At 28.3% G+C, this 22,228-nt stretch overlaps 2 protein-coding genes across 3 annotated transcripts in view; one reads left to right on the top strand and one right to left on the bottom strand.

Moving 5' to 3' along the window:
• Positions 1-5,175: 5,175 nt before the first annotated feature.
• Positions 5,176-9,513, top strand: LOC128667766 (uncharacterized). 2 transcript variants are annotated; one of them, XM_053739224.1, is made up of 8 exons: positions 5,176-5,764; positions 6,455-6,655; positions 6,742-6,840; positions 7,200-7,463; positions 7,801-8,067; positions 8,604-8,881; positions 8,962-9,133; positions 9,220-9,513. In XM_053739224.1, the coding sequence occupies exons 1-8, from the start codon at positions 5,506-5,508 to the stop codon at positions 9,441-9,443; spliced, it is 1,764 nt and encodes a 587-aa protein (XP_053595199.1). In that variant the 5' UTR covers positions 5,176-5,505; the 3' UTR covers positions 9,444-9,513. The 2 variants fall into 2 exon arrangements, with proteins under 2 accessions (XP_053595199.1, XP_053595198.1); XM_053739223.1 differs by having other exon boundaries at positions 6,739-6,840.
• A 5,044-nt stretch (positions 9,514-14,557) lies between these two features.
• Positions 14,558-22,228, bottom strand: part of LOC128667782 (agrin-like) — an 8,106-nt gene continuing 435 nt past the window's right edge. The window contains exons 2-10 of the mRNA XM_053739333.1: positions 21,503-21,744; positions 21,234-21,407; positions 20,805-21,144; positions 18,179-19,450; positions 16,619-16,872; positions 16,448-16,544; positions 16,260-16,376; positions 14,957-15,131; positions 14,558-14,874 (exon numbers count right to left, since the gene is read on the bottom strand). Coding sequence (XP_053595308.1) covers positions 14,617-14,874; positions 14,957-15,131; positions 16,260-16,376; positions 16,448-16,544; positions 16,619-16,872; positions 18,179-19,450; positions 20,805-21,144; positions 21,234-21,407; positions 21,503-21,744 — 2,929 coding nt within the window. The 3' untranslated portion in view covers positions 14,558-14,616. The remainder of the gene's footprint in view (positions 14,875-14,956; positions 15,132-16,259; positions 16,377-16,447; positions 16,545-16,618; positions 16,873-18,178; positions 19,451-20,804; positions 21,145-21,233; positions 21,408-21,502; positions 21,745-22,228) is intronic.

Below are 22,228 nucleotides of genomic sequence, written 5' to 3'. Positions count from 1 at the left end.
ATGTAAAAAAATTAAATAGATTGCAAACCCTCGCGCGATTCATTAATGGAAGGCCTAGTTAAACTTTGTTTTTTTTTTTTTTCTTTTAAACATATATTATAGGTACTTTTATAAATTCAAAAATACTCCTTAATGCAATCAATATACAGTTAAATAAGTTGGCAGTAATATTAATTTTTGTCAGATAAATTAAATTATGTAATATTTATTCCAATTGCTGTTACAAGATGGCTGACAATCGTTTTTTTTTATTTCTCTGTAGATTTTTTAAAATTGAGTTGTCAAATTTTTTTAGTTTAACTAATTAGGCTTTAACATTTTTTTCTTTTCTTGTTAATTCCAATGTTAAATATAATATAATACAATATAAAATGGAAGATTTAATTTGATAAATTTGAAATAAAAATTACTACAGAGTTAATTTTTAAAAATTTCATTCCGAAAATTTTTCATCGTAGACTGATATTACTGGCCGTACGATATGTTCAATAATAAATTCGATATGTTTCTGATACGTGAAAATTTTGGGAAGTAAATATGTCATAAAAAATTCGAGGTATAAAATGAGATATGTAAGTTAGCTTTTGAAGGGGTTTTTTTAAGGATCTTTAGACACCACCCCCCTCCCCCACTCTTTCAAATTATTCAATGTCTTTCTACTGATATAACTGTATTCAAATTTTATGAATTAACTAAAAGAAATTACAGCATTAATAAAAAGAACGACAAAATAGTTACGATTTCTCTGAGATGTAAATTTTAACAAACAATTACTTACAGTTGTAATCAATGAGGAGCTAAACGCGATTTAATAAATAAATTTAAGTCTGCTCGGTTAACTCCTAGTTGATAACAATTGTTAGTAATTTTTTTTTTTTAAATCTATTTTTCGACGAAATAGTAACCATACTATAAAAAAAATTTTAGTGTCAAAATGGTCCCCGAGAACTTTACACGGTATCCTCGGTGTGAATTAACGGTGTAAAATTTTTTTGGGGAAAAACTTTATCACGGTATGAGTTTTATCTTTCGCGCCCTTTGGTGTTATTATTTCAAAACTTATACTTTGTCCGATCATATGATTTGTAGTTAAAAAAATGACTCGATAACTGCTTTTAATAATGAAATCAATTACTTCAACTTTAAAAATTATCAATTAACTTTCTTTGATAATAATTGACTCTTCGTCCGTCGCGCGGTCTCATTACCCTTCGATCGTCGCCATGTGTTTAATATTGTAGTGTTGCCAAGTACCATAACTATGATTTTTCAAAATTTCCCGACTAGAAATTCTCGTGCGGAATGCCGAAGAGTCAGTGAGGGGCAAGTTTGGCTTGCCTAAGTTAGGCAAGCCCTATTTGCACCTTATTAGGTTCACAGTAGGCAAAACAAAGATTGGCATGCCGAAGAAATTTCAAACTTGGTTATGATCATGAAACTTCTCGGAATTGCCGAAGTCTGGCAAATTTCAGAAATCCTAACTCGCACCAAGCAAAAAAAACCGAAGTTTTGTCGAAGTTCGGTATTCCAAACTCAGATTTAGTTAGGCAAGTATGTGGCAAGGCCTTACTTAGGCATTACATCGAAATTCCTAACTCCCACCTTGCAACAAAAACCGGAGGTTTGCCGAAGTTTAGCATGCCAAACTCGGATTAAGTTAGGAAAGTGTGTAGCAAGGCCTTACTCAGGCATAACCTTGGAATTCCTAACTCGCAACTAGCAACAGAAACCGAATTTTTGTCGAAGTTCGGTATTCCAAACTCAGATTTAGTTAGGCAAGTATGTGGCAAGGCCTTACTTAGGCATTACATCGAAATTCCTAACTCCCACCTTGCAACAAAAACCGGAGGTTTGCCGAAGTTTAGCATGCCAAATTCGGATTAAGTTAGGAAAGTGTGTGGCAAGGCCTTATTCAGGCATAACCTTGGAATTCTTAACTCGCACCTAGCATCAGAAACTCAAGTTTGCCGAAGATTGGTAAGCCGAACTCGAATTTACTTAGGAAAGTGTGTGACAAGGCCTTACTTAGGCTATGCTTTGAAATTTCAAACTTTCACCTAGCAATGAAAGCCGAAGATTTGTCGAAGTTTGGTATGCCAAACTCGAACTTAGCTCAGAATGTGTGTGGCAAGGCCTTACTTAGAGATTAAATGGGAACTTTGACTAATACGTAATAATATTCCCTAAAAGCTTGTCAAAATTTTGTGTTGTACAGTCGATGAAGCATTTTGAACTCTGGCAACTCTCTGTATAGGTTCAATAGAAGAAAATATTGGCATTTCTGCCTAAGAATCATTTGAAGGAGTTATTTGTTTACACATCAATGAAGCATGACTGAGCGCGCCCTCTTCTCAATGTTGTTTATCATATATATACCACACATTCCAGTACTGTATATCCGAGTTTCTTTTTTTCTGTTGAAACACTTCAGTCATGTTTTGTTAGTCACTAGAGCATTTGTCAGCTTCATTCGTTATACAAATTTATATAAAATAGTATAATCAACTATTTGTATTTTATAATAATTTAAAATTTATATCAAGCAAAATGTTCACCATACATGATAAATCTTTCCGAAAACGCGAACTCGGTCGTTTAAGAGCTCAAAAATTTCGCCAAGCGCGACGCGAATTATCTTCCATCGAACAATTGGATTCACTTAATGATAACAAAAACGAAGGTATTGAGACACATTCTTGTAATTCATCATCATTAAATATTAGTGATTATCCTACGGGTTCCGATCTTGTTTATGAACAAGTGAGTGAAGAAGTGATTGGTGATGAATCAGTGACTGATGTTCTCACATCAGAAAATTCGGTACAAGATACCGACAATAGCTTTGAATCTAGTATCGATGAGCAATTAAGAAACCTAACAATAAGTTTTAGTTCTGGTAGTGAAAGTGAAATAAATAATGCAGTGGAAAAATGTAATATTATTGAAAAAATTAAACAATGGGCTTTAATGAGTCCTCCTATTCCTCATACTCGGCTAGAACGATTAATGGACATTTTACGAGACCAGTATCCAGACTTGCCGAAAAGTGCAAAAACTTTTTTAGGCACAAATGCTACTGACTACAAAATTGAAAATTTTGGCAACGGTGAGGAGTTTGTTTATTTTGGAATTCAAGGAAATTTAGAAAAATGCATTAATATTAAGTTGCATGAGACTGCAGATATAGAATTACTATTTAATGTAGATGGCGTACCTTTATTTAAATCTAGCAGAAAACAACTATGGCCTATACTTTGTCAAGTTTTTAGCCATTATAATTATTATAAACCATTTCCCGTGGCTATATATTGTGGTAATAATAAACCTAGCAATATGGATCTTTATTTTACAAAATTTATTCAGGAAATTAATGACTTACAAGCTACTGGAATTATAATAAATAATTGTTTCTTCAACATCTCCATTAAAGCATTTGTATGTGATAGACCTGCACGATCTCTATTGAAAAGTATGAAAAATCACGGAGGATACTATGCTTGTGAGCGATGTACAATAGCAGGTAAACGATATAAAAAACGAACTGTTTATCCTCTAACAGGTAATTTTCAACTGAGAACCGATGAATCTTTTAGAAAACAATCTAATTCTCAACATCATCTTGGAAAGTCACCTTTGCTTCTCATTGAGCCTAAAATAGATTTAGTAAATCAATTCGTATTAGATTCTATGCACTTGCTTTTCTTGGGAATTATGAAGAAATTATTAGAGTGTTGGATAGATGGTACCGTTAATAAAAAATTAAAAATAAGTAATAATGATAAAACTCGGCTATCTAGTCTATTATTGAAGATTAAAGTGCCAGCAGAGTTTCAAAGAAGCACGCGTTCATTGGTTGATTTTCATAAATTTAAATCAACAGAGTTACAATTTTTATTATTATATGCAGGGCCTGTTGTGTTAAAAAAAATTCTGCCCGAAACTATTTACAATCACTTTCTACTTTTGCATGTTGGGTGTAGAATATTATGTTCTCATGAAATTGCCTTAAAAAAAGTACAATACGCAAAACTTTATTTAACAACATTTGTACGTATTGTGCCTTTTATATACACACTGCAATTTCTTGTTGGGAATGTCCACAGTCTTTACCATCTTGCTGACGATGTAGCATTTATGCAGTGTTGTTTATTAGCAATGTCAAGTTATGCATTTGAAAATTTGTTGGGCAAAATTAAGAAACTTTTAAGATGTGGAAATGAACCACTTTCTCAATTATGCTGTCGATTTAATGAGATAGGATCAAGTATGTGGCCAAAACCTAACTCAACAGAGACAATAATTGAAATATTAAAAGAGTATAAGAATGATGATGACCTTGATGAAGTAATTATCAAACGAATCAAATTTAAAAACACTTTATTGACTACAAAATCTCCGGATAATACTGTATTATTGAAAAATAATGAAATTTTGCAAATCCACAAAATTTTTCGACTTTCAACAGACAATATTCATTCAGTCAGGATTCACGGAAAAATATTGAAAAAAAAAAAAGCACTTTTTACATATCCATGTAATTCAGAAAATTTAGAAATGTGGGATGTTAGTGTAAAACATGAACCAATGGCGACATATAAAATTTATGAAATTTCGAAAAAAATGGTGTGCATTGATCTAAGTAGTGACACTAAAGAAAAACTTTGTGTAATACCGTTATTACACATGTAAATAGTGCTTGGAGTTATGTGATTGACGTAAGTCAATTTTTTTTAAACTTTGAAAGAGACAAATGAAAGACCAGTAATTATTTTGAATGTAGAAATCATTTGATATTAATGATATTTAAGTAAACAGTTATTAAAAGTTATTTCAGTATTTTTTTTGTTATTCAAATAATTAGAAAAAAAGTACATACAGATTTTTTAATTATTTAAATGTTTTTTTTTACTTTCAACTTACTAATATGTTATTTTTTTATTTCTTTAATGCTAGTAATAAATGAATATTTGTTAAATTTAGTCATAAATTTTTTTTATTATAAATTATTTGTCTAAAATTAAAATACTAAAATAAATTCTTCTAATTTTAAAAAGCCAAACAATAACAAAGGAAGCCGATGTCTCGCATGAAAGTGTACATACATACACATATAAGTAGACATATACATATATGTGCGTAAATACGTTGCCACCTTCGGCACCCAATAGTTTACAGTTTCTCAAAGAACTACCGAGTAATGTAGCGGCGTCCTTATAGATATTTGTACGACAATACATATATGTATACAAACGTGCTAGTGTGCAGTGTATGTAAACATTTTCAAGCTAAAACACGTCGTAACTTGAGAGACAAACACGTGCTTGTGAAGTTACTTGGAACAAATCTTCGGTTATTATTTTATATTGGATATGTGAGCTCGAGTTTATTATTGTGTTCAGTATAGTGAGTGAACTACGTCGAGATCAGTTATTAGCGGTTTTTCTATCATTGAGTGTAGTTAATGTAAAAAACAATTGAAATATTAGAAATTTCAAGACAATCGCGATGTCGTCATCTGATACTAATGATTTGAGATATCGATTAGTAGTGTTTGTCGGTAGCAAAAAAAAACAAGAAGTAATTGACATTGTCCCCAGTGCTTGGATTTATTATGACAATAAATCAAAAATATTAAAGTGCAAATTTATGCCAGAAACTATGTACGATGAAAAAAATTTAAAAGTGCTAAATGATATGGTAAAACGTGGTACTGAACCTTGTCACGATTGGCCATGTTATCCCATTGAGATTCGGGGACGAGCACGTAAGTAATTATTCAAAAAATACTAAAATTAGTAGACAAAAAATATTTTTTATGACATTGTTTACATGGACGCTGTTTCGGTTTTTTATTTTTTTCTAGACAAATTAATGATGGTGAATATAGAATGACTCTGAACCGAGCAGAGATAAATTAATTTTTTAGAATTGATAATAATGAATAAGTAATTAGAAGTTATTAATTAAAAAAAAATGCCCACATAGATTTTTAAATTTTTCATATTCGCATTTTTTTTTTACATTAATCATTTTTAATTACTTATTCATTATTTTGCATTCTAAAAAATTAATGTATGTCTGCTAGGTTCTCAGTCATAATATAAAACACATAGAAAAATTTTTAATTAAAAATGAATAAGTATTCAATAATAATTGAAAACTTATAATTCAAAAAAATGCTCATAAGAATTGTTGAATTATCTAAAACTACATTTTTTTATTTTCAACTTTTAAAAATTTTTTAACTTCTGAGAATTTTTAAATTTAAATAGCTTTTTAACTTTTTAATCAATTATTATATAACAACTTAAAATAAATGTCCACTTGCAACTTTTGAAAAATATTTTTTTAGTACTAGTCATGTTTTTAATAAAATTAAAACAAAATGTATGTCTGTTGAATTCAGTTTTAATAATAAGATCTTGATATTAATAATTATCCGATTGTCTTGCAGGTTCATATAAAGAAGCTGAGACATTAATTAAAAAATTACAATATGAACCCTATGCATACTCAACAGATAATGAAGCTTCAGCTAAATGTAAAGCGAAGGAAGACGAAAGCTATTACAAAGAAAAAGCAAAGGAAACAACCGCGGAAGAATTATTTGCAAGCGCGTTTATAAAATTCGATAATGATATTCATTCATTTTCTGGTAAATTTTTATTTTGGTACCTTTCATATTCACTATATGATTTCTAAATCGAATTACATTAATCTTTGTATATTTTTGTCAAGGAGATGGCAATCTAAGTTCTGAGAACAATGAGGAGTCTGAAATATCTCGCAAGAAAAGTGGCAAATCCCAAAAACAATCTAAAAAGGAAGGAAACTATACTAGTGAGTAATATTTTCAATAAATTTTTTTAATTAATTAAAACTAACAATATTAATGTTAAAATAATAAAATATTATATAGTATTATTTTGAAAATTTTTTTTTTTTTAATTTGCAATTTCTATTAATCACGTTGTCGTTGCTTGAATTTTTTCATTATAATATTTTTTTCGTTCAAAAATTTAATGTTTAAATTACGATTGATATTAAAAAAAAAAACAATATGAGAAGCGTCATATTTTTTTAATATTGAATAACTTATAAATATATTTTTATACACAAATTATATTTACTAAATTATTTTGTAAAGCACTCTAATGAAGTAATGAAATGATAAATTTTTTTTTATTTAATTACACTAGAAATCAAGACTACTTCTTCGACTAAGCGCAAAAAAAAATCAAAAAGAAATGAAAGCTGCTCAGAAAGTTCAACCAGTGACAATGATATAGTATCATCATTGAAGTTTCGAAAATTAACTCGAGAAGGAAGCAAGGAACCCGGCAATTCTTTTTCCAGTAACGACGAAGACGATTCACGCAATGATGACTTTGTCACTGACAAATCGTTTGGCAAACACAAATTACCAATAAAGATGGTCACAAAAAAATTTTCTCCTAACAAAGGTATTTTAATAAAAGGAAATAATTTCATTCAATTAATTTTAAGTGTGTTCGGTATGGTGATTAATATTAATTCTTAGGTACTTCTTTTTTAATTTACAATTTTTTTAATCAAGTTTTGCTTGCTTACAAAGTTTCGTTTTTACTATTAAAATTTTTTATTCAATCATTTAAATTCGAGCTTCGATAAAAAAAAACAATTTTTTCAAAAGCTGATAAATTTTGCTACCGTAATTTTTAACGATTCATTGTTAGGACCAAATAATACTTCAAAAATTATCTGTAAAGTACAATGACTTTGACAAAATGTTTTTTTTTTTTTTTTCAATTAAATTAATAGGAATGCGAAGAAATTATGAGGCCAAAAACAAAAAAAGTTTAGAAACAGGAAAAGGAAATAATAGCTCTGCAAATAATTCTAGTATCAGCAATGATGATAGTAATGAAACGGAAAAATCACCAACAAACAAGGATGAAAAAAAGACCAGCGGTTTACATTTTACTAAAAATAAAGAAAATACACCTAATAATGACGGAACTGGACTTTCTGTTCAAATAAAAAGCTTGTCAAAAAAGTCGGTACCAACAAAGTTTTTTATGGACGAAGGTATATCAATGATAATAATAATCATAATCATAATAATAATAAAGTTGTTAAACATAAATTTAATAAAATAATTTCTATTATTGATTTTAGAATATTGTTTTTAAATTTATGATTTTAATTAATTAAGTTTCGCTTATTTCTGAACAATTTTTTAAAATAACAACTACAACAATTTTACTTTGATAGAAAATATCGTAATCTTTTTAGTATTATATAAATTGGTTTTAACGTTTCTTAGATTTAAAAGTAATTAGAACTCCTATTTAACCATAAAAAAAATTAAATATTTCGAAATGAATTATAAAATTCACTTCCATTTTTTAATGATTAAATAAAAGTTCTAATTATTATTAAATCTAAAAATCGTTGAGATCAATTCATATAATAAAAAGATTATAATATTTTTTATCAGTGTAAAATTGTTGCAGTATTCATAACTATAAATAGCTTATTCTTATTAATATAACAATTTATTATATTAAAAAACTCATAATATTAATCCATAGAAAAGTCATAATATTGAAATTTAATTTCAGATTTGCTGTCTCGAGTTGTAAAAAAACAATTGATTCCCGTAATTGACGAACAAAAACGTTTAAGCTCTCAACTCCAGTCAATAACTAAGATGGTGAATGACTTAAAAGGGATCGCCATCGAAATGCAAAGAGCGTATACTTTAAATATTGCGACTGGTTCAGCAGTAATAGTAGAAGCAGGTGACGACGATGCAATAAAATTACCATGCACCGAAGTGACCGATTTTGATCAATTTAATGATAAATTAAAAGATGATCAAAATTACCGACAAAATATTGTAAAAATCTGATATATTTTCTTTCTGATAATTTTTATATTTTTTTGCAATTTTAGTTTATAACTATATTGTTGTTACAGATCCGAAGGCTGATACCATTGATTAATATTAAACAATCTATCGTCAAAAATGTGACACCCATGATAAGATTTGGAATGGCACGAGAATTAGCTTTAAAATTTAACTTAAAAAAAGCTAATGATAAAAGACCAAAAATTTTTATTAATACTGAATTTTATAAAGTTTTAAAAGGTATTTCTACAATAAACATAAGTATGAAAAAAAATCGATAATTTAAATTGTCAAAAACTAAACTTAATACTGATTATTATTTACAGTTGTCATTGTTAACAAATTTTCAAAATCCGAAAATGAACCGTTATCCGATTCCGTTGTGAACGAGAGTATCGCATCGGTTTTAAATCATTGCGGTGACTGGGAAGGTGGACGGACAGTAAGGAAAAAAGCTGCACAAGATAAACGAAATGCACCACAAAGAATTCTAGAAGGAGGAGAAACGAACGAAGAGAATAACAATAAGGACAAAGGAGAGGAAAACTGACTAACTCAAGTTTCTTTGCTTAATACTGATTATATTAGATTATATTTCAAAATTATGTATTATGTTTGGTTTGGAAAAAAATTACATAATAATTATTAAACAATTTAATTATTTTTATAAACCTGTTTTTTTCTAGAATTATAAAAATTAAAAAATTTGACTATTAAGTCTTTTTTTTGCAGTTATAAGTTTTTCTGCTTGAACCAGTTATCGCTCCACCTCTCAAGTATGGTAATTTTCATTGATTTAATTTAATTTTCTGCAGATTGTGTTAAACGGCTTTGTCGTTTGTTTTTGAAGGTAGTTCTTTTGCTTTCGCATTGCCCTTGATGCTTAGATGTCTAAAAATGCATACGTTCTTCATTGTAAAACGAGAATTCAAGTCGCTGTCTGAGCACGAAGTTAAATTCGAGCCTTACTAGATTTAGGCAATGACCAGCTAATGCAGCTTCCAAATTGGTACGGAAGCAGGAAGTCGAATTCGGGCCATATTAGCTTTATTTAGGCTATTACCAACAGATAAGGCTTCCGAATTGCAGCCTAAGGAGGAAACCGAGTTTGAACCACACTAGGTTTAGGCTGTTACAAACAAATGAGGCTTCCAAACTGCAGCCTAAGGAGGAAACCAAGTTTGGATAATATTAGGTTTAGGTTGTTACCACCAAATAAGGCTTCCGAACTGCAGCCTAAGAAGGAAATCGAGTTTGGATCATACCAGCTTTTGGTTATTACCAGCAAATGAGGCTTCCAAACATCTGCCTAATTAGGAAGCCAAATTAGGCCAAGTCTCGCACCTGCGTTACGTTCGGAGTTCCGGCCTAATTTGGCTGCCTCATTTGGGGCAAGTTTGAAATTCGGCATGCCAAGTTCGGGCCTAATCACTCCCGAACTGAAATTTCTAGTCGGGTTAAACCACACAAGCTTATACGACTAGATAATTGTAATATTTTTTAGAATTTTTTTACTAAAGTAAATAATTAAAGAAAGAAATGAATTAAATGAGTTAAAAATGAGTCGCTGGTAGAAACTGGCAACACTGCGTAGAAATACCGAACAAATTCAATGTTCGAGTTTACTCTCATCAAAGGCAACTTGGAAAAATAATTATCATTCATTCATGCGATACTAAAAAGTAAAGTAGAAATACTCATAAAATTTCAAAAGACTAGGAAATTTTTTTTCTTTTCAAATAATTTTTGATAAAAATTGTGGCACTGCGCTCAAAGCGTGACGGATGAAGGGTCAAGTATTTTCAATTGAAAAAATTACTTATTCTCAGTAATATTGTATTCATTATTCAAATGTAAATTAATTACAAACTAACAATAAGCCTTTGCCATTGATATTTGTACGACATTGATAAGGTAGTTTATGGTTCGAAGTTAATAAATTAATGATTTTATTAACATGAGTATTTTTGTTCAACATGAAGAACATTTTTATCATATTGTTCTTCATTGTGTGCCTACTAAAGTAACATTTACACCGTTGGTGGTGTGATCATTCTAATTCATACGGCCAAAAATTGAACACAGTACTTAGTGTAACTTTCACATTAGCAATGTTAAAAATTTTAACACCAAATTTTTCACACCACACCGACTCAAAATTTTTTAACTGTATGTTGTCTTTGTTTCAATTAATGCTTTAACTTTTTTTCTTTAATTAATAGAATTGTATTACAGTTATGACAGTTCAAGATCATTGAATATTTTAAAAAAATAGGGGAGAAGATGTTTTTCATTAATGCCTGTAATTTATGAAATAAAATATTATTACTACATTTAAAACTAACCTTTAAAATAAATTTAATTATTATTTTTTCGTTGAACTACATTTAACATATTGTATTTTGTTAATTAACTTAGTTATTAATTATTTCTTGAACAGTTTGTTCATTTTTGTCTGATAAAAGCCGATGGCAAGGCATGTGCGTTATATTTTTTTTTAACTATTATGTAGGCTGTGCTTAGTATTTTAAAGTTTACAAGCTTTTTTTTCATGAATCATTATTATCATTATCATTATTATTATTATTTTTACTATTAGTATTAGTATTATTATTATTATATATTATAATTATTATTATCTATATTATAGTGTATGTAGGTGTTTAAACTCGAAGCGTCTGCTTGCTGTAAGTATTTAATAAAATAAAAGTAACAAAATAATGGAGTTTGTGCCCTTCAGAAACTTACTTTTGCATTCATAATTAATATTAAATCACACTTAACAAGCATTGATGTTGTAGAAAGTCATTAAAAAGTTTTTTTGCGTAATAGGAAGAACAGTTGGAGTTAAAATTAAGCCATGGATAATATTGAAAGGCCCATTTGTGAGTTAGGTCGTTAACAAACATTTTTAAATGAGTTATATTTTTTTTTCTTTTTTTTTTTTTTGTTTTTCGCTAGTGACAATCAAAATATTGCAGTTATATCTACATACTCCATGACATATATTAACTGTGACACTCTTATACTAACATGAATCACACATTCGTTCGTTTTATAAATATGTAATAATTATTATTTGTGTCACAATTTTTTTTATTTAATTACTATCCTGTGTAATTTACATATCCATTCGCATATCAGTATATTTTTTATAATAATAATAACAACTAATAAATGAAATGAAATATTGTTGTTATTATATTTATAACTTACTGTTATTATTATTATTATAGTCTTTATATCTCTATTCTTTGCGCATTTATATAAAAAGCTTCTGCTACCTCAAATTTATGTGATTTATTAACATAAATCAACAGTTTTTATTTTTTTAATACATATACACAGTTAGAAATTTCGTGTTAATTCAACACTTGCGTTTGTGTTGATCGTTATCACAAATTTTATGTTAAACAATCAAACACATGAAATCTGTTATTTTGACAGAAAATTCGTGTAAATTTAACAGGCTTTCCGTGTTAAAATGAACTAATATAAGCATGTGACCTAACCAACTCAAGTATACTAATCTAACTTCAGTACAACTTATGTCATTTAGCAAACAATTAATTCGATTTTCTGTGATTTTTATAAAAAACGGAGCTATGAATTACTCTCCCGTAAAATATGAGAATAAAAAAAATATTGAACCTGATCATAAAAATACGCAAGTTATCTATGATTATATTTAATTTTAAATCAATTATAATCCAAGTTTCCTTGCAGACAATACTTCTACAATGCGTTCCCTAATGAATCTTAATTACGGTAAATTACCGTATTTTACTGCAAAACACCGGATTTTACGACAATGTCGGCAGAATACAGCAAATCATAGTAAAATACGGAAATTTATCGCAACGTGTGGCACCTTTACCGTAATATTCCGCGCAATTTACCTCAACATACCGTAAAGTACCGTAATTTGCCGTAAAATGCCGTAATCTACGGTATTTGCCGCAATTCGGATCCGCCAAGGTTGCTTGGTTAAAATAATGAAGTAACGCGCGGGAGTGTTTAGCTAAACAACACATATTTTGTGTTAATTTTCAAATAACACAAGAAATGTGTTACATTCCAGATTTTTTAAAGTAAAATAACACCAACGGTTTATGTTGAATTAACAGATTTATGTGTTGAAAATCAACACAAAAAATCTAGCCAAATAATTTTTTAACACAATTACACAAAATTTCTAACTGTGTATACTTAAAATTCCACAATATTCTACGATAACATTCAAACATAACACCGATTTTTCAATCAATTTTTTATTTATTTATTTATTTTTTTTTTTCATTAATCAGTCTTGGTATAATTAATAACGTTTTAATGTGCGAGTTTAACAATTTGTGCTGAAAAAAGACGACATATAATTTTTTTTTATTTTTCTTTTCTTTTCTTTTTTTTTTTAGGGAATATAGATTTTTTTACGTTGCTCTTATGATATTGTGAAGGTAATTCACAATGCACATAATTTTAGACGACTAAAATTTGTTATTCATATCCATAAATAATTATTTATATTAATTTAGCTTAAAAATATATTATTGTCCTTTAATGAAAATGTAGCACTTATATTTCATTCCTTTCTCCACACACTTATTAAGTACCATCGCTAGAGTATTCATCATTATTATTATTAATATTTAATAATAAGAAATTTCAAGCTGCTTATCCTGAAGTTTTGACGTATTTTAGGACCGTTGGGTCTCATTATCTCGCTGCATTGTTTTACTTACTAACCAAAAAGTTAGCGGTTGTTGCAGATAGTAAATAGATATTTTAATGAATGAATAAAACTTTTAATAACAATTTCTTGTTGATCAACTAAGAAAACTATCGCATTTTCTCAGAATGTCAATTATGTATTACATAAGTATACGATAAGTTTAACTGAACAATACATATGTAGTCTGGTAGTAGCTGTCGTAGCTTACAGATCTTAGTCCTTGGTCCGCTGTCTTCATTTATTGTTTAAACAATTTATTCAGTCGATGCTGAATACTGATGGCAATAAATTATTCTGTCAGTATCAGGTTTTGTAATAATTATTGACACGATTTTAAAAGAACCTAAATTCTAATAAATCTCACAATATCAACCCTTAATAACGGACTCATCTACTGGCAAATAAGGCAGCACTTTTTTTTTTTTATATCATTTAAATATTATATCATAAATTGATATAACATAGTACTACTCTTAAAGTAGAGCCGCATCATTGCGTCATACATATCTCGTAATTGCGTATCGCAATTAAACCTAGAAAAGATGTTTTACATCTTTCGGCATTTTTGATACATACATTTTTTTTTTTTTACATCTGAAATATCTGGATTTTTGTGTAAATTCTTTAATTTTATACATCAGACTGATTAATTTTTAGACAAAAAAATTTTAATCACCTGAACAAATTCACCATTTTTATATATTATTATTATTATCATTATTGCTCTTACTATTATTATTGTTATTAGTATTGTTATTATTATCACTGCTATATATAATATTAATATTATTGTTATTATTTTTTATTCATATGTTATTATTATTATTATTATTATTATTTTATAATTACGATTAATAATATTAATTTAAATTTAAGAGATTGACATTTCTCATAGAAACACACTCTATATATGAATTCTTAATCAATATCTGTTATTTTAAAATATCAGGATTTTGATATTGTAAATATCTATAGAATCGGTAGTTCACTATCATACGTCATTATCGTGGCAAAATTCAATCTTCCGTCTTGCCAAAGGTAGTCTTCTTTTATCGACGATAAAGTCAGTCACGCAACCCTTGATTCCTTTATGACCAGGCTTCCCACCAACAAATAATTTCCCATTGGTTGTTAGAAGAGATATTTCCGTGGCAACTTTTATGGGAATTTCGTCATCAACCTGGATTACGGTTGCCTTTCTTCGACGAGCAGCTTTGATGTGATGAAAAATACCATCGTTAACTTTTTTCTAAAAAAGTTAACAAAAATATAAGTAATAACATCAGAGTAAATATAAAATAAAGGAGTTTTGTTAATATTGAAGAACATACTCGGCTTTTTATAGATATTTCATCTTTTTTTCCTTTGTACGTGAAGACAACATATCCATCCTGTAGAGATAGTACCAGATTTTCTATTTTTCCGCGTCCAATCCATGCTATCATTCCATCCGGATTAACGGTTCGTAGACTCAATTCAAATTTATTTGATTGCTGTCCTTTGTATCTAGTTAATTATTATTGGTTATTAATTATAATGTTATACATTAATAAGGATTTATGTTTATACATAAGCATAATAAGCAAGCTCATTAAATAGAAAAAAAAAAATAAAGTTATTAAATTAAGAGAAAATTTTGCAAACGTTTCTAATACGTTTATGAAATATCAACCTTAACGCTATGGTAATAATTACTAGTAATTATGGATGTACGTCCATAATTTCTGGGAAAACTTGCTATAATTATAGGAACGATTCCTATAATTATCGTAATAGTTCCTACATCGTATGATAATTTAATTATTGTAATGATTACCATACTAATAGGGTTCTTAGGTGAGTATGGGAATAAGTTCTTCACATCATAGTAACCATTTCCATAATATATGTAAATATTCCCATAATATTATGGTAAACGTTACCATATATTATGGGAATGATTACCATAATCTTATGATAATGATTAATATAATAGTATGGTTACGATTACTATGATAGTATGAGATGATTACCATAATCTATGTTAATCATTACCACAATTTATGGTAACTATTATCGTAATGTATAATGACCATTACCATAATATATGGTAATTTTTACTGTAGTAGTATGAGACGATTACCATAATTTATAATAATCATTACCATAATCTATCGTAAACATTACTATAATCTATGGTAACCATTACCATAATATAAGGTAATAATTGCCATAATCTATGGTAGCCGTTACCATATATTATGGTAACCATTGTCATAATATTTTTGTAATTGTTACTATGATAGTATGGTTTTAATGATAGTGTGGTAAACATTACCATAGTGGATGGTAAAAATGACCATAGTATAGGGTAAAGGTTACGATAGAAATATGAGAATGATTACCATAATAATATCGAAATTATCATCATATTTTTATAGAAATTACTCCGACATCTTATAAGAATGAAACTCATATAGATAGAAATGGTTATCATAATTAGTACGGTTGTCATTCCTATAATCGATATTTAAAAAAAAATTTGTTGCTATACTATATAGGAACCATTTTCATAATATATTGTAATTGTTACCATAAATTTCTCTCCGTGTACTAATTAGGTAAAAAGTTATTATTTGTTATAACAAAACTTACTCAGTGTAGTCATAATTTTCATATTCAAAATCATTATCCTCGTCAAACTCATAGTCGGAATAAGAATCGTCATAATATTCCAAAAGAGATGTGTTAGTAGTTAAAGTATTGTTAGAGCTAAAGTAAGTTAGTAAGAAGTGTGGGTTAGTAAATTTAAGTGATTGTCTAAATATAATATTTGAACAAACCTTCTGCCATAACGATGTTTAAACTGTAGGTAATTGTCCCCGTTAAATCTTACTGGTCGTTCAGCTATTTCTCCACCAGATACATCATATCCCATGACTATATTTAAAATTAATAGATTTGTTATGAATTTCTATTTGATATTATAAAATCTTTATAATTTATTGACTTACAAAATTCACAATGGAGACCACTGTAACTGCTTGCACATTTACAAAGGTAACTATTTAATAACGGCAAACAGACTCCACCATTGTGACAAGGATTGCCATCAGCGGGACACGGCAACCCATCATATATTTCAGTATTGTGTTGAGTGAAATTAACTGCTAGATTCTGGTAAGTCTTACCATTGACCATTAATCTTTGTATCGCGCCTGTGAGCCCAGTCCAGGCACTTTCCAGACGATGAATTTCTCGCCAATGTCTAATAAATAAATATTTTGGTTTATTAAAAACATATTTTAAGTATTAAACGTCAAATCAAAGGATTTGGAGAATTTTTATGTTCGTATGTAAAAACGGCTTCAAGGTAAATTTTATATTTTTTTTATGTTCATAAATATATATTTTTTTAATTTGTTACTCATAAATTTCTGAAAAATAGATCAGAGATAATTCTTTTTTTTCTTTTCAGAAAACAAATATTTTAATTATTAAGTGTTTTTAGCATCAATTCAAGATCAATTTGATCGCAGGCCTTTCGAGTTTATTATTTTTTTAATTTAATTATTGAATTTTTTTTTTCTATTAATTATAATTAAATTAACGGTTTTGTAATAGAATAAATAATTTTAATTTAACATAAAAATATTATATTCAATAACTTACATTAGGTTTAGTTAAGATTTACAGACCAAATTCAAATTTCAAAAAGTTAATAGAAAAATAATAATTTTTAAGAGCTAAAAATTAAATCGGTCTTAAAAATTGTTAAATGAATAAAAGTTTGAGATAAAAAAAAATTAAAATTTTTAAACTCAAAAATCTCTGAAACCTCTTCGATATTCAAATAAAATTTTTTTTTACAATAAGTTCCGGACGAAACAAAACTTTTGAAATAAACAAATAATTTATTTGATCCATTTTTTAATCAGTTATTGACAAAAAACTAAAAAATAATATTTTTTGAGTTTGTAAAAAAAATTTGAAATTTTACCCGAAATTATTTTTTGTAAGTAGAAAAGAAATATTAAGAATTTAAACAAATTAAACACTAAACTTTCCAAATCCTTTAATTTAGTGTGAAACGTTTAAAAATTAAAATATATGTATACATTGGAGGTGTGTAAATAGTTCAAATTTTCGAATAATTCGTAAATTCTCAAATTAATCGAAAACTTACGAACGATTCCGAAATTTTCTTTTGAACGTCTTAAAATTGTAATAGTTTTTCAAATAATTTAAATTTTTGTCAGAAGTAAGTAGAGCTTAGACACGAATTTACAAAAAATTATTTTTGGTTACTCTAAAAACTAATCTCTTCATTAAATAAAAATTAAATATTTAAAAGCTGACCAAAATTTTTTCGATTCGAATTGCGTAGTTTGAAAAGTTACAAATAATTCAAAAACTTTCGAATAATTTAAAAATTGATGAATAACTTGAAAAGTTGTGAATAATTCGAAAATTTGTGAATAATTCGAATCAAATAGATATATTCGATTCGATTTGAACCCGATTCACACACTTCAGTATACATACATTATGATTGATATATAAATAAATCTTACTTAACGCCACCAATATAAAGAGGCATCTCTAAATTCAATTCAGTGAGAGGACTACCGGAAAAGCCTCGTGCAATAGTGCCTTCATCTAACTGCAGAAGTCCTTCTCTACCAAGTCTACTGATTCTAACACAATGCCAAGTATTAAGACTCACGGAATCAGGAGATGTAATATTAGCTATACCACTGCCTAGATTAAATTTAAACTCCAATTTGCCATTAGCTAAGTTAAGACTAATAAAATCTCCACGACCATTGTTAAGTTGCCCATTGTAAAGTAGTAGACCATCTGTAGCTCGCGTAAGAAACCATAGTTCAATTGAAAATGCTTTTGAGACTCCTTCAAGACATGAAAGTTCAAGGAACCCATCACCATTAAACTGAGGAATTAAAAATTCAGTTAATTCGGCATCTAATATTTCACAATGATCTCCCGTTCTTCCTGGCGGACATTTACAAACATATCCGCCTTGTGGAAGAATATCACAAGTAGCTCCATTTTGACAGGGTTCGCCTAAACAAGGATCTAATGATTCTTCACAATTAGGTCCAGTAAATTGAGGAGGGCAAATACATTTATACGTTGGTGGTTCGTAAGTTGTTACTGCATAATTATCATGTTCATAAGAAGCGTCATAATCTAAATCATAATCATAATTACAATCCACAGTAGCGCATCGTTTTTTCGAATATTTTTTAGATCTCTTTGATTTCGGTTTAGATTTTAAATCGCTGCAATGAGAGCCTTTACATTTGACAAATTTAATTCCATCATTATAATTTCTTTTCTTCTTTGTTTTATTACTTCGTTTTGTATTTGATTTGCATTCTCTATTATTGCAAAGATCTTCTTCGAATATTGGCTGACAAGTAGCACCATTTTTACAAGGCAAATTAGCGCATGCATTATCATGACACTGCTTAACACGATATGTCTCTAAAACATCTTTATCTTTTCCAATATGAAGGTCAACTGTAAATCTATTGATCTTCAGCTTACGAATGCAACCCAAAAATCCGTGACTGGTCCCAATGTTGTCGTATACTCTAGTGTAATTTGTTGGTATGTTGCCAATAAATGTATCTTGATTGAGATCTAATGATTTAAGCATTCCTTGACTTTGACCGGCAATATCTTCACCGTCGTTATAAATTAAAACACCATCTTTGTGATATCTTTTAGCTGATATACGATGAAAGTTTTTCATAGTAACTCTCTCCGGTGATGTTAGTATTACTGGTCCATTTCCAAGGTTATAACGAAATTGTACGTATCTAAAAATACATAAATATTTTTATTAATTATTATTTATGATTATATATAATCATATATAAATTATATGCAATTGTATATAATTACATACAATTATATATAATCATGCCATTTTACAGAAACTAATTTTACTGTTATGTAATAGATCAATACATATCAAACATCACTTTAAATTATATGTATTCTATAAGGCAAAAAACTCCTTTAATTTTTATTTAATCCCTGAAAACTGTGTAAAATGTAAATAAAAATAATTATAAATAATTGCATGTAATTATATTAGGCCATTTTCACATATAATTATATATATATTTTTTTTTTTACCAGGGTATTATTAAATCGATGTACACTGTAAGAAATTTTGATGTAAAAATGGCCCCCGAGAACTGTACACGGCCGTGTAGTGTGAAATAACAGTGTAAAAAATACTCGGTATAATTTATTCATTCGTGTAATTTTAACACGGTGTAATCTACTTTTTTACACCATTTCGTGTCACTCTTTATAATTTCCATTAATGAGCAACAAATGATCATTGAATATTTTTAACGACTTAATCAATAACTATACTAATTTTATTTAGATGTTAAATACACTGTAAAAAAATCTGGAGTAAGTCCAGGCGGTGTAGGTGTTGAAGTTTTCGGTGTTGAAAATATTTGACTTTGTGAATATTTTTGCTTACTCGATCACTCTACAGTTAAACAGTTTTTTTATTAATCAATTAAATTATTGGTGATTGAAATGTTCGGCGTAAAATTGTGTAATTTTTAAATAAATTACGTATAACATAAATAATTATTTAAATAAGTACATAACAAAATTGAAATTTCCTCCAGATAATTTTCATTAAATTTTCATATTTTTTTATATGTAATACATTTTTTTTAAATAATTATACGTGGAATTATTTTTTTACACCAATTTAACAGCGGTATTTTAACACCGCCGAATTACACCATTTACACCAGTGTTATTTCATTTTAACACTGCGTGGTGTTAAATTGAGATTTACACATTTACACGCCGGACGTTGTAAACATTTTTAATTCACACCGCCTAAATTTAGCACGATATTTGGGGTAATTTTCACACCAAGAGTTTTACACCGTTATTTAGACTATTCCGAGTCCAAAAAAATCTTTACAGTGTAGACACGCAATAACAAGTCAACCAGTGATGTAAGGCAGAGAAATCGTCTAACAATTGTTAGACAACTGACGCCAATTGAACAATAAAAAATTGACAAACGGTAATTTTTTAAATTTAATGGTTGTTCCCCTTCTAACTTAATTTTGCCGAGAAAATGATTTTTTAAAAAATTACTCGTTAAAAATAAATTTAATGTAATCTTACCCATCAACAATAGCAAGTGAAACAAAATCTCCACTACCATCATTCTTCTGTTGGTTGTATAGAATTATTCCGTTGTCAGCATAAGTTTTAAACTCAACTTCAATACTAAATTTATGATATGCTTTTAGTCTACTCATTCTCACATAACTTTTACCATCGAAAGAAGGTATATCATATTCTCGTTTATTTATTTCTTCATCACATAATAAACCCGTGTAATTTGAATTACAAATGCAAACAAATGTTGAACTTGGTAAGTCAATACAAGTTGCTGATGAGTGACATGGATTAGAAACACAAGCGCGAAGATCTTCAGAAGGCGTTACCGACATGTAATTTGCTAAAAAAAAAATAAATAATATTAATAATGTATTTTATTTTGTTTCTTATAAAATACTAAATCAATTAATAGCATAAAATTAAATTTACCAAAACATTCTTGTCGATCGCTTGTCTCAGCAAATCCATTGGAGCAAACACACCGTCCATTAAAACATTCACTATTCGGAATTGTACAGTCCCTATCATTTGTACAGAGATCCCCAAGAAGTGCTGTTACAACTCGAATAGTTGCTGGGGTAGGTCTTGATGCAGCTGCAACTCCTGTAAATTTTTCGATTAAATTTATCGTATGTAAAAATAATTTTAGTAAGTTATTATTGTAATAATAATGTAAAAAAAAAGAATACTGTTCCTACCATGTTTAAAATTATCACGGTCAATAGTAATGGTTTCTTGTTGAGCACGATGAGTGTAATAATAACGTTGGTCTGGCTCTGGACCAAGAAGATGCCTGGTTGACTTTGACAATGGTGAAATAGCTGCTGCTGGTTGAGTGTATTGGACAGCTGTAAATCTTTTAACTGGGAAATCCGTGTTCACCGTCGGATAGTCTGAAATTGTTTTTTTTTTTTTTTTTTTAATTTCAATAGTTTTCTGTCTTAACAACTTAAAATAAAGTTTACTATAATTTAAATTAAAGTGATGCTTGTTTATAGAGATAAATATTTCTATTTTAACTTTAACAACAACAGGAAAACAATTTTAAAACATTTTAAATTAGTGTTTCACGAGCAATCTATTAATTGTTTAACTTATTTCATCAACAAAAGTTACTTGAGAAATCAATTTAAGCACAGACATTCGTGACAAGAAAATGTTCTTGATAATATATATATATATATAATAATACGACAACATTGGCGTTTTTTAAAAATACTTTTACAACAGTTTAATGATATTTTTGTACTTCAAAATTTCGATATATTTTTTACACAGAAAAAAAATGTTTCTTGGCATAAAAAATTTTTACACATACTAAGAAAATTTTTACTTGCCCCAAAAAATTTTTTCCATTAAAAGTTGAAAAAAAAATTTTTGTTGGAACAAGAAAAAGTTTTTTGGGGTGAAAAAAAAAATTCTTG

The sequence above is a fragment of the Microplitis demolitor genome, chromosome 5 (genome assembly GCF_026212275.2).
Source record: "Microplitis demolitor isolate Queensland-Clemson2020A chromosome 5, iyMicDemo2.1a, whole genome shotgun sequence".
Lineage (NCBI taxonomy): Eukaryota > Metazoa > Arthropoda > Insecta > Hymenoptera > Braconidae > Microplitis > Microplitis demolitor.
This window is presented reverse-complemented; position numbering and strand designations above follow the sequence as displayed.

Bases quoted from the DNA above. Each gene is read 5' to 3' on its own strand.
- LOC128667766 (XM_053739223.1), top strand. From the start codon at position 5,506: ATGTCGTCATCTGATACTAATGATTTGAGATATCGATTAGTAGTGTTT. The intron at 5,765-6,454 runs GTAAGTAATTAT...ATTGTCTTGCAG, and splicing joins TGAGATTCGGGGACGAGCAC to GTTCATATAAAGAAGCTGAG. The intron at 8,068-8,603 runs GTATATCAATGA...ATTTAATTTCAG, and splicing joins AAAGTTTTTTATGGACGAAG to ATTTGCTGTCTCGAGTTGTA.